The 14,736-nt window shown below is 38.1% G+C and overlaps 1 protein-coding gene across 3 annotated transcripts in view; it reads left to right on the plus strand.

Moving 5' to 3' along the window:
- Positions 1 to 14,736, plus strand: part of PDLIM3 (PDZ and LIM domain 3) — a 31,839-nt gene that overhangs the window by 14,528 nt on the left and 2,575 nt on the right. The window contains exons 4-7 of one of the 3 annotated variants that reach the window (XM_012724980.1): positions 6,671 to 6,858; positions 10,704 to 10,970; positions 12,549 to 12,679; positions 14,229 to 14,340. In XM_012724980.1, the coding sequence (XP_012580434.1) occupies positions 6,671 to 6,858; positions 10,704 to 10,970; positions 12,549 to 12,679; positions 14,229 to 14,340 (698 nt within the window). Of the gene's footprint in view, positions 1 to 6,670; positions 6,859 to 7,229; positions 7,298 to 10,703; positions 10,971 to 12,548; positions 12,680 to 14,228; positions 14,341 to 14,736 lie in introns of all 3 variants that reach the window. The other 2 variants (XM_004682362.2, XM_004682363.2) reach the window with 2 other exon arrangements.

The raw sequence follows: 14,736 nt of genomic DNA on the forward strand, positions 1-14,736 counted from the left end.
TCTCCTTTGCCAGCCCTGTCAAAAAAGATGAGGACCACGGAGTTCGGTCCTTGTGTGGCGTCCCTCAGTCTCTGTCTCAGGGACTTCAGAATCATTCCCAAAGTGTAGTTTTTCTAGATATCTGAAATGGAAAACATACTCTTAACTTATCCTTCAATAGTGTTCCCCTTTCAGAATCATCTCTCCTGAATTTATCCTTAAGTTTTCCAATTGTCTCCATAAGCTTCCATTTCTTCTCTATAAAATACATGTCACATATGTGCATGTACCTCATAGAGCTTCTTAAAGACGTAAGTGAAATGATACCGAGAAAGACGCCTACTGAACTAGCCCTGGACATTCTCACTTACTTCAGAGCTCTTGGTATTAGTAGTACTAGACCCTGCTCCCTCAGGCTGTGTCAGAAAGCCTCTTGGCTTTTGGTGACAGAGGAAGGTAGGAAGGCTTCCAGAGATCCCCTCAATACTTTTACAAGAAACATTACAAATTACATGGGATTTAAGCTTTCTTTTCAGTGAAGACACATGCTCTCTAGGAGAAGAAATATCCCTGTCGTTTAACCTTCAGGGGGAAGAAAGTTTCCTCAATCCTTGTTTCTAGACTAGTGGGAAAGAAGAGTCTTAGCCTCAAAACTAAGTGCAAGAGAAAACAAGCCCCATAGGGGGTGTGCAGGATGTGGAATATTCCTGAAGGCCATGTCTGTACTCTTGGCTCTCATTCTCCCAGACACAGCATTCAATAAATAGCTGATAAACCGATAAAAGGAACTGAGAGCCTAAAGATACACTGCATTTTCTAACAGTATGCAAGACCAATCCTAGGAACCACTTCCCACAATGATTGCTTGGTAAAAGTGATCTTGAACGTGGGTGTCTTATTTAGGACAGATAAGAGTTCCACCATCAGGTTAAATGAGCAAGTATGAAACAGATAAGACAGGTAATATATGTGGTGCAAAGGAATCTGAGTGCACATGGGAGCTTACTCTGGTAAATTGGTGAACATTCTTGTAGTAATATTTTCGTTGATGGAAAAAAATATATTAGAAGAAAGAACATTCCCCAGGCAGAACCCAAGGCCCACATTCTTCCTCTTGCCCTCACCAGTTCATTACTTGGAGGCAACACAATGAAAAAAAGAGATCTTGTGGTGCTTTAAAAAATTTTTTTACAAAAGAAATTGAAGGCTCATCTCATCACCAGGACAAACTGGGTAAAATCCTGAATCTCCTTTTCTATATGTAATGCATGCACCAAGTTGCACTGTACGCCTTTTGCAAATTATTTTTGCTTTCCAAATTTCTTCCAATTTTTCAAACCTGATTTCACCGATGTGAGATGCTAAGTTATGGGGACAATTTAATTAGACAGATATGACCATTAGACAGATTTTACCAAAGTAGCAAATCCCTGTGACCCCTGATCAAGTCGCCATGGCCCCCCTGGCATGTGGGTGACTCAGCAAATATTTAAGTACGGGCTGAGCTGAAACCAGAGTGGGAGCCTGAGTTTTGCTGACATCTCTCCAGCATTGAACTTTAAGGGCAATCCTTGTGTTTTAACTCTACATACGATCCCTTTTGTAAACCTCTGAGTATTCCTTTTTGATGATGGTTATTCTAAGAAATGGATTTTTAAAGGTAATATTCATTTCAAATACTCTGGCCTCTTGTCAGTCATATATTAAGACTCTGTGTCCGACATTTTGGCATTACACCTTATGGTTATTTATGATACTACAGATGGGGAAAAGGTAGAGAACAACATAAGTTAAAAAAACAAGTGAAGATTGGATTAAGGACTACAGCAGTCAGTCAGCAGGAAGGAGCCTTTGAACATTCCATTAGTTTGAGTCATGACTAATTCTTTCTGGCACCCTCTCCAAGAAGCGCGTGTTTGAAGTGCTTGAAGAACTCAGAGATAAGAACCATTTTAGTTCTTCCCCTAATGGACTGAAGGGTTCCTGCTTCTTATAATGCTCAGGTCAGGTTTCTGTATGACCAGTTCACATAACTCCAGGACAGACATTCCCTACCATCATAGCTAAATTTCAGCCCAGCCTCTGCTATCTGAAAATAGCATGAACTAGAACAAGCTGTGGTGATAAAAAACCCAATGAATTTCACTTAGAGGGGCCAAGAAATTAACGCAGATTTATTTTAGACCATGACAAAAGCTAAACTGTGGTTGTGTATTCCTCTTTTGTTTTAAATTAATATAAAGCTATGCAAAAAGCAGTCTTCATTTTCCCACTAATATGAGAAGTATGCAAATAGGAAAACAAAGATGTGTCAGTCTGAAAAATAACTGCCATTAATATATCATGTTTGAAGATGCCATTGCAATTGAATACCAAAATACCATCACTGAGTAATACAATATTTGAAATCTTGTTTCTCAACCCAAGTCAAACTTTTATTGTAAGTTATGTAATCTTTACTCCTCCTCATTTTAAAAGTAATATATAATCACTAAAATACAGACAAAAAAAAAAACACCACTATATCCTACCATCCAATTCCAGTCAACCACAAATAATCAATGTCACTATGTTTATTTCCAATCTATTTTCCTGTGCATAAGCTTAGGTTTGAGGAACTTTTTCTTACATAATTATAGTAATAATTAGTACAAAATTTTAATATCTAGGCTTTATTCATTGTTCTATGCTATTATCATGTAGCTAAATTTTGCTTTTATGAACTTAGGCTCAAACCATAGGCTAAAAAGGAATCTTAGAGGCTGTTTAGATCAGCCCTGCCCCATCATTACATAAAGGTTTTTCATACGATTCTGACCACAGCATTCTGACCGCAGCTGGTAACAGACACCGTGCTTTTCCATACAGATTATCACCCAAGGCTAAAGAGCAGTTGTTTGAGTTCTTGGTCCCTCTTCAAAAACTTGTATTTTCAAAAATAACAGTCCCCAAAACTTTGTTTAATGTTCACTGAACAACTCATAATTACAATGTGGCTCTCACAATAATGGCTATCAGAATACAGAAATGATGCTTTTGATTAACAAACAAAAAACTGTTTTTTCCTGAATGGGAAAAGAATTGCTTCCCTTACCTTATGAAGGGTTGCATCCAGCCCATAGATGTTCTGCAAATAAAGATGTACCCTTGTGCTCAATCAAGTGAGGTATGGGTTGAAATTGTTTCCATTTTTATAAAGTAAATTTTATCCTACAATACTCACTTATCAGAAGAGGATTTACCAGACAACAAAGTTTCTTAATTCCCAAATCCCCAGAGTCTTCCTCGATGAGATAAAGGAAACAGGGAAACTCTGTTTCATTTCCAGGGTGAGCAGTGAGGGGTGCAGGGTAATCATAGACTCCAAACATGATCAAATATTATCATTTGCTCTGTGTGATTTGATCCAAATAATGATCACTTTCATGTATTTTGCTTCCCATATTTTCCCATCATTTCTTCTAATAAATAAATGTATATATGAATCTTACTATTATTTCCATTGGGGTTGCTCATTGTCTCAGTTCTTGGACTCGGTTTTTATCTAAGGAAGAAATTGAAAGGTGAATTTTCTGTGAACACTTCTCATTGCTCGCTAGCATGCCTAGGTCATCCCAAGGACTCAGGAGATTGCTTTTAAGAGCTTCATTCCCCAGGGGCCAGTGCAGCTCTGTCAACTTAGCCTTTAGGCTGGCAGTTCTAGCCTTCATTCATTCAAATTGTCATTCCTTGATTGCAGTGCTCAACCACTGAGTTCATAAGAGTAAAAAACTAATTGGGTGTTTTGTCGGGGTAGAATAAACGCAAGAGCTGGACTATTTTAACTTCTATATAAGATTTTTTACTGGCATTTTCTGTTACTAATAATTTTCCAGAGAAAATAAGGGTCTAAAGGGGAACAGCACACTTCTAACTGGTTTGGTCTTTTGACTCTGTTTGACCATCAGTAATGATGTAAGACTTGGACAGAATGTTTCTTCTTGGTACTCTCCTTCAAATTTTGTTTACCTTTGGTGTATATACTTCATTGTGGCTTTTTGGAATGAATAGTTCTAGCAGCCCATAAACTAATGCTTTGCAAAGCCTAAACAAATGTTTGAAGTCTGCATTAGAAACATTGCCTTTTAGTACTTGAGTAGAAATGAGGACTTTTTAAAAATAAATTATACATTTGTGAACTCTGCAATATATAACCTAACCTGAAAGTGGCAAAAAAAATTTTGGAGCTGATAAACTTACATACTGCTATTTGGAAGTACCACTAGATTATTAGTGCACAAATATTCCAGGAAAGTTGCCTCACTTATAAGACAAACACCATCCATGTTTATTTTTTTTAAGACTAAGCAGAAATAAAAGCAGAGATTTCCTCCCATATTATGTTAACTAATTTTTGTAAATTCAATCTATTTGCCATAATTTTAAAGACAGGCCATATTTTAAGAATAACGCTGAATTGCAAAACCTTAATTCCACTGAAGAAGTTTGTGTCCTTCAATCTTGGCTGATTAACTCCTAATTAGCCTGAGAGATTTCTGATCTACAAAAATTTAATTAGGCTTGAATCATTGCCATTATCATTACAAACAGTAATGACATATTTAGTTCACTTTTCATGCCATAATAATAGCTCACCAAAATGGTTCATCTTTAACATAGCTAATAGAATTCATTAAATTAGCCAAAACAATCAGATTGAGCCTTTATAAATGATTGACTAGATACATTTTCACAAGTTTTTGGATTCAGCATTTTTCTAAAGCTTCATTTAATTGTTTCATTCAGTCTTTCTGTTGTCATTCTGCTACTTAATCACAGCAAACATATTGGCAGCCTGTTAACCTGTAGGAATAAGCCTTTATTGGGGGGCAAGGGAATTAAAATCAATAATTGTCTTAGTGAAATTAATCATACTCTAGAAATACTGACTATTGTATTCAGTTCAGACCTTCTTTTCAAGTTCAGGAGCCTGTTAAAAATATACTGTACAACATTGGAGAGAGGTGCTTTTTACCACATCTCAGATTTTCAGGTGCCAGGAAGTTGGGGCCAGCTGGAGCCAGACTCAAGAGGACTAATCTGTGAAGCTATACTTTGTCAACATTAGTTAAAAAAAAAAACGGTGGGTTTTGTCCATGGGCTGAGATGAAGGAATATGGACGCATGGTGACCACTCAGGAGACTCTAAAGAGAGCCTTGGGTCTGTATGTGAACTTGTTGTCCCAGGCCCAAAAGTCCTGCAGGTGATGGTCCCTACTCCTAAGAAAGGAAGATAGTCTCATTAAAAAAAAAAAAAAAAAAAAAAAAAAAAAACACGATCTTTTTATCTTTTTCTTTTTTTTAACTGTCTCTTTTGGGAACATTTTGAGTCATCATGCATGTTTGTAGGACGTGAAATCCATGTGACACATGATGGCACATTCACAGGCATAAAGAGAATGGATGTGAATGTGTGAGTGAAAATAAGGCAATTTCACTCCCTAACTACCAAAGGAAAACATTTGGACTGAGAACCAGCTTCTGAGTACTTTAGCACTCCCTTTTGGTTTACTGCCGTTGCTTTGAAGGAAAAGCCAGTTAGTGACTTTACAAAATTACAAATCTATATAAAAATTGGAAAATGTGGTTCCTACATTAAAAAATAATAATAAAGATTTCAGAGGATGACAGCATGTTTCAAATTCAGGATTTGAAAGTGTCTGCCTAATCCTTTAACTTTTCATTAATCTCATGGTGGGTCGAGAAGCCCGTATTAACATGTTTCAAATTTCAAATTTCAAGACTCTGATGTTTGATCTTTTCCCCCAAGTGATAAAGTGAAAATCCTTTTGTAAATCCTCCAGATCAGCTATCTCCCAAGTACTGATTTGTGTCGTTCTGGGACTATATTAACATGAAAGACCCTTTAAACATACAACATGAAATCAACATAGTTTTATAAAAGAGGATTTCTATAAATGTCTCTAGAAAGAGATTCTTTGTTATTTTTTTTCCTAAATTTAATGTTATAACTTAGTCCAAATCAACAATTTGGATTTTGTTGTTGTTGTTGTTGTTATAGGTAATCAGTAAAAAACAGTTTTTACTTCTGTTAGTTAAAATGATTCAGTAGTTATTCATTAATGACCATTCCCTTTCTGAGTGTTTTATTCCTCCATTTCTTAAAATGAGGCAAATTTAAATAAGATAGAGTATATAGTCATATATATTATATGTTGTGGTGTAAGCAGTGATTATAGTATATATACGATATATGCCATATATATATCATATGTATGCTACATTATTATTATATTATAAAGTTTATTAAGAAAGCATATATAAGTTCTTGAGAAATTGTTAAATAGAAATTTTTTTCTAAGCCAAAAAGTCTCCTTTCTGACCCAAAATTTCTGTAATTCAAATGACTTAATGAAAATAGGTCTACTAATCAGTAGGTGTAGACCACAGATAGTCCTTGATTCCTTCATCATATTTCAAATACAATCAATTCCTTTGCACCTTAACATTGATCTATAAGGGCAGAAGCTGTAGACTGTATGGACTATTAGAAAGTGTCTGCCTGATCCTTTAACTTTGCATTAATCTCAGAGTGGGTCAAGAAGCCCGTATTAACACGAGCGACGCTGTTATTCTGCTCACTGACGGCTGCCGTGCACTCTGTGGCTGTGTTTTGTCTGCCATTGTACAGGAGTTCAAACCCATTGGTACCGCGCACAACAGAAGGGCCCGGCCTTTTGTCGCGGCAGCAAACATTGATGACAAAAGACAGGTAGTGAGTGCTTCCTATAACTCGCCAATTGGGCTCTATTCAACTAGCAATATACAAGACGCGCTTCACGGACAGCTGCGGGGTCTCATTCCTAGTTCACCTCAAAAGTAAGTATCCGACGCTCCATCTCTGGCTGTGATTTTCTTAACAGCATCATACGGTTTCTTTTTCTTTCCAAAGTCCAGCTCTTGCTGTTTCGTTTCCTAAAGACACAATTGGAGGGGTTTTTTGGTTCGTTTGTTTTAAGAGACAAGTCTGTCGAACATGCTCTCTGAACAGGTAGCCAGTTCCTGCACATTCAGTGAACAGGTGGTGAAAACAAGAAATGGTTCAGCTGCCATCCTCGCCTTGCTTAGTTCATGTCAGTATTTGGTGGTAAATAATCGTCTCTGGTCACTATCGTTCATGTAATTTTGTCTAAAAAAAAAAAAAATTAATCTGCCACTGAGGGACTTTTTAACCCTTTTTTATTTTGCAGGAAGTCAACTACTTTGAGCACAAGCACAATATTCGGCCCAAACCTTTCATAATCCCAGGCCGAAGCAGGTCATAAACTCTGAGTTTGCACCATGTGAGATGCATGCTTCCTTAACAAGTCCTTACTAATCGCCAAGAAGGTGTTTTTAGGTGTTTGGAGTGACTTTTCTCGCTTTGAAGCTTGTTTCAATAGCACAAGTAGCAAACATTCACTTAACAGAGAACAGTAGCCAACTCACCTCCATTTCTAGAGTAAATACTGAAGAGATTAAGAGCTGTGAAATGTTATAAATCACCACATATATTTATAACTATCACCCCTGTTGCTCTGCGGATCCCATCCAGAGCACAGTGACCTTTGAGGCAGGCGGCTGTTCTCCATCCCAAGTCAGAAAATCCCAGTCAGCAAGAACAAAATGGAGGCTAGTCCCCAGAGCAGGTGGGCGCTCTGGGAACGCTCCGTTTGTCTAACAGACTCACCGCCCCCAAGTCAGCACCTGCTTCAGACTGCTCCAAGAGAGCCGCTGCGGAATCCCTCTCGTGCATAAAAATAAATTTTCAGTCTTAAGGATAACTGCAAAGGGAGAAAGGCCATTTGAAAAGGAACTTTTCCAGTTGGAGGGAAACAGGTATGAAAAAGAATTGTGAGGGAAATATACGGGTGACCCACTCCTGGGTAGCTGTAGTTCACACACCAGAATAACACTGAGCCAGCTCTTGATAAAAGCTGTCAATCACAGAAAAAGATGCTCAGGGCGATCCTTTTCAAATACCTTCTCTAGATACTGAACTCCAGCCGAAAGGAAAAAATTAATCCCTGTGGAAACAGTGACTTTGGGAAACCTGAATTCCATTCCTCTGACCTCAGGTGCATCAGTCAGCTCGGAGGGAGGGAGTTTGGTATTAGGCTGGATTGCACCTAACAGGTTGGGACCATTAAATAGTGATCTACTTCAGGTGCACCAAGCTGGCAGACATTTTTTTATTTCCCACCTAGTCACCAGACCCCCGAATAGATAGAGAAACCAGAAAATAAAAAACACAGTCTTGGCATAAATAAAGTCACATACACAAACATGCATGTAAACAAGAGTGCAAATACTAGAAAAAGAGTACTAACTACAACAAAATCAGGTGTATCTGAGAATTCTGATTAATCTTAATTGGTCCAGTCTGGCACTATTCAGGCACATAGTAAAGGCACAGTTTTATAAATGTTGTGGGAAAGATTCAGTATTTTGGGGCCCTCCCTGGTGGCGCAGTGGGTTAAAGCACTGCACTAAGAAGCTAAAGCCACTTCAGCATGAGTTTGATTCCCGCCTGCCCCGGACGTGACCACCTGGTGTGGCAGACCTCTCCTGACCCGCCCGCTGCTCCCCTCAGCAGTGTAGTTGGGGGATCTGCCTGTTCTGCTCCCCACTCTGTCTCTGGTGAAGCCTCTCACCGCCCCTGAGCCTCTGGCCTGTACCCCAGTTCTGTATGCACAAATAAATAAATCTTAAAAAAAAAAAAAAAGATTCAGTATTTTGAACCCAAGTCTTCAAGATTTAACTCAGTGTTTCAAATTCCTAAATGTAGTTTAATAAGTTTCATTATACTTAGGTCACATCAATATGTTTCTGACTGATGTGCACTACAACTGAAATTTTACTCCTATTCCTAGGCCAACAAAAGTTCAATTCAGGAGCCAGTGTAAGCTGAGCCTATGAAAACAACAAGATGTCACTTAGCATTTTGTACGTCATCAACCATTTCTCAGCTTGAGTTTTTTTTTTTTTTTTAAAGATTTATTTATTTATACATACAGAACTGGGTTACAGGCCAGAGGCTCAGGGGCGGTGAGAGGCTTCACCAGAGACAGAGTGGGGAGCAGAACAGGCAGATCCCCCAACTACACTGCTGAGGGGAGCAGCGGGCGGGTCAGGAGAGGTCTGCCACGCCATGTGGTCACCTCCGGGACAGGCGGGAATCGAACTCATGCGGAAGTGGCTTTAGCTTCTCAATGCAGTGCTTTAACCCGCTGCGCCACCCGGGAGGGCCTCTCAGCTTGAGTTTTAAACAGGTTCTTAACAGTCAAGAAGTAAAAGAGAAAATCCATATTTACCAACCCTATTTAGGCTACTGCAGGTGTTTGAATTGGATAACACAGGGAGAAAAAAAAAAATGTTTTAATTCACTTGGTGACCTTTTTAAGACTAACCAGGCTGTAGCATTGATGAACCCAGCGAGATCAGTGCCCAATGTGTTTAATTTTTACTCTCTCTACAGGGCTCGGGTTAACATGAGTCACCCTAAACAAATATGCAGATGTGGGGCCACACTTGAACCCTAATAAAATACTGATTTGAGGTTAACACACCATATAAATTGTTCTCTATCTTGAGCTTATAGTAAGTTTAACTGTTGGGATTAATAGATACTTAATGCTAATATTTCTTTTGGTTTTGTCTTAAGTAACTGCCTCTTTAAAAATCTCAGTATATTTTACTTTCTTATAAAGTGCATTCTTTGAACTGAATTTAAAATGCATGTAGAGAAATGACATTTTAGTCATTTGCATGTCAGTTGTGATTATAATCTCTCATCTAGTTTCATAAAGATAGAAAATCTCCTCTGTTCTTTAATTGCATGACTGGCCTGATTTTCCAATAAGGCTCCTCAACTTATCTAAAAGGAAACATGCATGGATATATTATGTACTTCTAAAATTTTTCATGAAATAGCTACATAGAAAAGAAATATATTTTTGCCCAAAGTTGCACCCTCAGAATCTGGAAACACCTTATTTGCCCTCTAATCACTCATTTCAAGGTGACAAGCATTTACTGGCTGTTTCTACAATTCTGCTAAACTACCACGTTGTTCAAAACATTAAATAATAAAGTTAAAATAGTAGCACTAAAACATTTATGAAATAGCCTTAAACGCACATGTGGCCAATTACTATTTAATTAAAGCATATATGCATTTCTGAAACATTTAACCTAAATATTTGATTATGTCTTCCTGTTGTATTCCTGTTAACTTTCTGCAAAGGATTATTCATTATATGTTCATTTTAAATATTGCAGAAATGCAAAGCCATATCCTGTCGACTTATTTATCTGGGTCATTTGAGAGTCAAATTTAAAATTATTTGGCTTACTTGTAAAAACTGTGACTAGCTGTATCTTTCCTACTTGATATATACATATATATATACACACACAATTCTTTCTACTTTCATATCACCTAGTAGAACAGAGCCAAAAAATGCACTATCACCTGTACCTTTTAATTTTGTTAAATGTCTTCCAGTCATGAACTTCTAAACAAAACCAAATTCTAGACAATAGACACAGTTTGTTTCAATCTAATTGACTTCATCTCTACTGTTGGTCTTCGATTCTTTTAACCTCTCTGTACTTGTTCTCTATGTTCTCTCTGGATGTCGCGGTTCCTGTGTCATCTCTGTGTCACGTGGTCCCTAACACAGTGGATGCAGCACTCCATCGGGCTTTGACTGTGCCAGTGGCCGTAGTACCCCTTCTTCTGTCAGTACTGTTAGTACCATTTGCCCAGGTGACTTGAAAGTTGCTGCTAAGATGGCCCCTAACATTCCTTTGGAAATGGAACTTCCTGGTGTGAAGATTGTACATGCTCAGTTTAATACACCTATGCAGTTGTACTCAGATGACAATATTATGGAAACACTTCAGGGTCAGGTTTCAACAGCTCTAGGGGACACACCCTCCTCCACGAGGTAATATGAGTCTTTCTGAACCATGGGCATGTTAACTAAACATGTGGGCAATGTCAACTTTGTTGGTGTCTTTTAACATCGTCTTAGTTGAAAGAAAGCTGTGAACAGTTGTAAGAAAAAAAATATCAGGACTTAATACAAATATCTAGACCTAAGAACAACGGTGATTTGAAGAGTTAACTCAGTAGAGCTTTATGTACTGACTGCAATAAGATAAACTCATAAATGATCCAAATGTATGTGTGTTTTGAACTTTATAATTGCCTGGCACAATACTTCTCAGAAGTGCTTCATCTAATATACTCTATGTTTTTCCTCTTGGGAACAAAAATTGGGAAAGGGATAGACAGTTCCAAGGAATTTTAAGAGATGACATTTTTGTCTCTTCTAAAAGCAACTTTGTGGTGCTTTTGGCATCTTATCAGTATTTCCCCAATTCAAATTTTTGAACTGAATAAATGTGTGTGCACAAATACCCCAAGATATAAATGTAGATGTTTAATTCCCATTGGTCTTTATTTTAACTAATTTCTTCTGTATTGTGAATATTTGTTGAAAGCACTTTTGCCATCAAGCTTTTTCTACTCAAGATTTTGAGGTTATAAAATATTATTTTTTCTATATTATATAACCACTGTTTATAAATTAAAGTGCATATGTTTAAGAGTACTATACAACAATATCTCAGATATCTCTTGGAATGATCATAAAGAGTTCTTGAAAGTAAAGCCACTTCGCAAAGTGGCTCAAAGGAATTTGAGATATATAAGATGATGCCTTTCAAATAGGACATAAGTAATAAAAATATGTGCAGATCAACTACCTTTGCAATTGCAAGATCATGCAACTAAATACACAAAATAATATTTAGGCCCTGAAGAACAGTGTTACAGTGGCATTTTTAGTTGCTATTCATGATTATAGATAAAGTATGCTGAAGTAATGCTGCAGTCATTGTTGCAAATGAATTATAATGTAACTATTTTAAAATATCATGTAATCAATATGACTGATATATATCTAAGAATGTTTCTGTGTAAGGTGTTTTCATATACTGACAAGTTGAATTTCTACAACTTGTAAATAAGGTGATACCTTTATGGCATTAGCAAAATAAATTAACCTTCAAAACAAAGTCAAACCATGTACTTTTAGTTTAATATCAGAAATTAATCTGAATTTTATTGATGATTTCATGGATGAGAATAAAATTGGGCCCCTCCTGTCCTTTATATTGTATGTATATTGTCCTTTTTCTGCAGAGTCCATTATGTGTCCATTAGCATCTTATTTTTTTTAATCATAGTTTCCTATCAATATCCTTTTAAGTTACTCTCCAATTTTTTCACACAACAGACAAATGCTGGTGTGTAATTAACTCCCAGGTTAATTAATGACGTTCTGAAGGCGACCCATGTTCTATTTTTAATTAACTCTCATAGACATTAACTTGCAAACATTGACTCTGGTTCAGGAGTTGCTGCAAATAGTGACTGTTGCTTACTGATGTGACTTCTTACGTGCCTGGTGCCTCATAAAATGCTCTGACGCTGCTTTGCCTACCATGTTGGGTTTCAGTGAACCCACGGTCTCGCTGCCCCCCCAGTCTGATGTGTACCGGATGCTCCATGACAACCGGGATGAACCGAGTCAGCCTCGCCAGTCCGGCTCCTTCAGGGTGCTCCAGGAGCTAGTGAACGATGGCCCAGGTGAGTAGCCGTGAACATCGCCTGACATTACCAGTATGGAATGGCTGTAGCAAAGTTCAGGGGAGGCAAGAACAGCAAACAAAATGGCGACAAGAGCCTGAAAATTGGCTGTAGTCAGCAATCTGTTGAACCTTTGCTTGGAAAGACTTGAGTGGTGGGTAGTGATTTAGGAAAGGAGCTTTCAGAATGTGTTGAACCAACCACTAAGTTGGTGGTGAAAAGGTATCAAAGGAACATCATATCCACAGTTGTCAAATCTGGATTGATTTATAAATCATAAAATGTAGTCTTAAATGGGTCTTGCAAAGTTTCCCATGCTCCAGAGTATCTTCACCACCAAGATTTTACAATGACAAGGTCACTCCGTTCCAAACCCTATGTGAGTTGCTCTGTGTTTGTCATCACTTAATTCTCACAATAGCTCGGTAACGTGGGAGCTACTTTTTCACTATTTAACAAATGAGGAAGTGAGGTACTGAGTGGGTTACATTTGCACAAAGTCATGCAGATAGCAGGAAGTAGAGTTGGGTCTCCAGCCCACTCCTACTGTTTTTAGAGCTCAACTTGACGGAGTGTTTCTCCACACACACAAGAAGTATCAGTGTCCCCTTGAAGTTGCACAGGAATGCAAAATAACCTGCTCAGATACCTGTTATCAAAAAGAAAAAGTGAAAATAACCAGAGTCAGCGCGGATGCGGAGAAACAGCAGTCTTGTGGGTTGACAATTTGGGATACAGTTCACAGAAGGCCAGTGCATGGTGGTGCCTGACAAACTAGAAGATTCCTTTCCACTCCTAAATATACACCTAACAGAACAGAAAACAGGGACTTTAGCGGATCCTGTACCCAGTATTCACAGCAGCTCTATTCACAGTAATCCAAAGGTAGAAACAACTCAATGTAATTAACAGATGAATAAATAAACAAAATATGATAGATAGATAGATAGATAGGTAGATAAAGTAGATACAATTGACTTATTTAGCCTTAAAAAGAATGAATTTCTGACACTTGTTTGCAACATGGATGAGCCTGGAATTTATGCTATGGAAACAAGCCCAACAAAATAGTGTATGATTCCACTTAATGCAGAATCTAAAATAGGCATTTCATAGAGACAGACAGTAGAATAGAGGCTACCAGCAGGGCTTACTAGGGAGAGTTATGGTTACTGGGTACTGACTTTCCATTGGGGTGATGAAAAAAGTTCTGGCTATAGAGCTGGGTGATAGCTGCACAGCATGGCAAATGCACTTCATGCCACTAAATTACACACTTAAAATGGTTAAGTTGGTCAAATAAAAAAGAATGTAAAGTGTTCTCTGTCGCTCTGAGCATTTCATAACAGCTCCCTACAACAACAACAGATGTTAACTTGTTATGTCCTGTTTCAGAACGAGTTATGACTGGAGTGGTCTTGCTCCTTTTGAGAGAATGGTACAGGTGCAGTTTAAGGATCCCTTAGTTAAAGGGCACACCTTAAATAGAGGCAGAGTGCGAACAGTAGCCAGCCGCCCCCTGCGCTAAGTGAAAGCCTGTGTTTTTCAGATGACCGCCCTGCGGGAACTCGGAGCGTGAGGGCTCCCGTCACAAAGGCCCATGGCGCGGCCAGCAGCGCACAGAAGATGCCCCTCTGTGACAAGTGTGGGAGTGGCATCATGTAAGTTTCCCTTGCACCCCAGAGACTCACTGGAATTGTGGTACCAGATCCCTGTTTCTGTTTGTTGACTTCAAGCATCATACCTGACAAGCTTCGGTGTATTTTACTGAGCATCCCCGAGATAGGAATTGTCCTCTATGAAGTGAGTTAGCCATCTAGATTAGATTAGAATTTCAGATACAGTGGCATGAAAACAAGTGCCCTAGAAGTGTATATTAAAAAATCATTTCCAAGAATTGTAACTTCACTTCAAAAAGCCCTCTTTGTTGATGCATAGTTTTTGAATATTGCCTTTCTTGTATAAACCCTGGGAAACAAATACCAGTGGTCATCAGGTCATTAATTAAAACACATTATTTTCCCCTTTATTTCTAAAGTTGCACAAATGTTGAAATA

This window comes from Condylura cristata, unplaced genomic scaffold (assembly GCF_000260355.1).
Source record: "Condylura cristata isolate star-nosed mole 26May11 unplaced genomic scaffold, ConCri1.0 scaffold00014, whole genome shotgun sequence".
Taxonomy (NCBI): domain Eukaryota; kingdom Metazoa; phylum Chordata; class Mammalia; order Eulipotyphla; family Talpidae; genus Condylura; species Condylura cristata.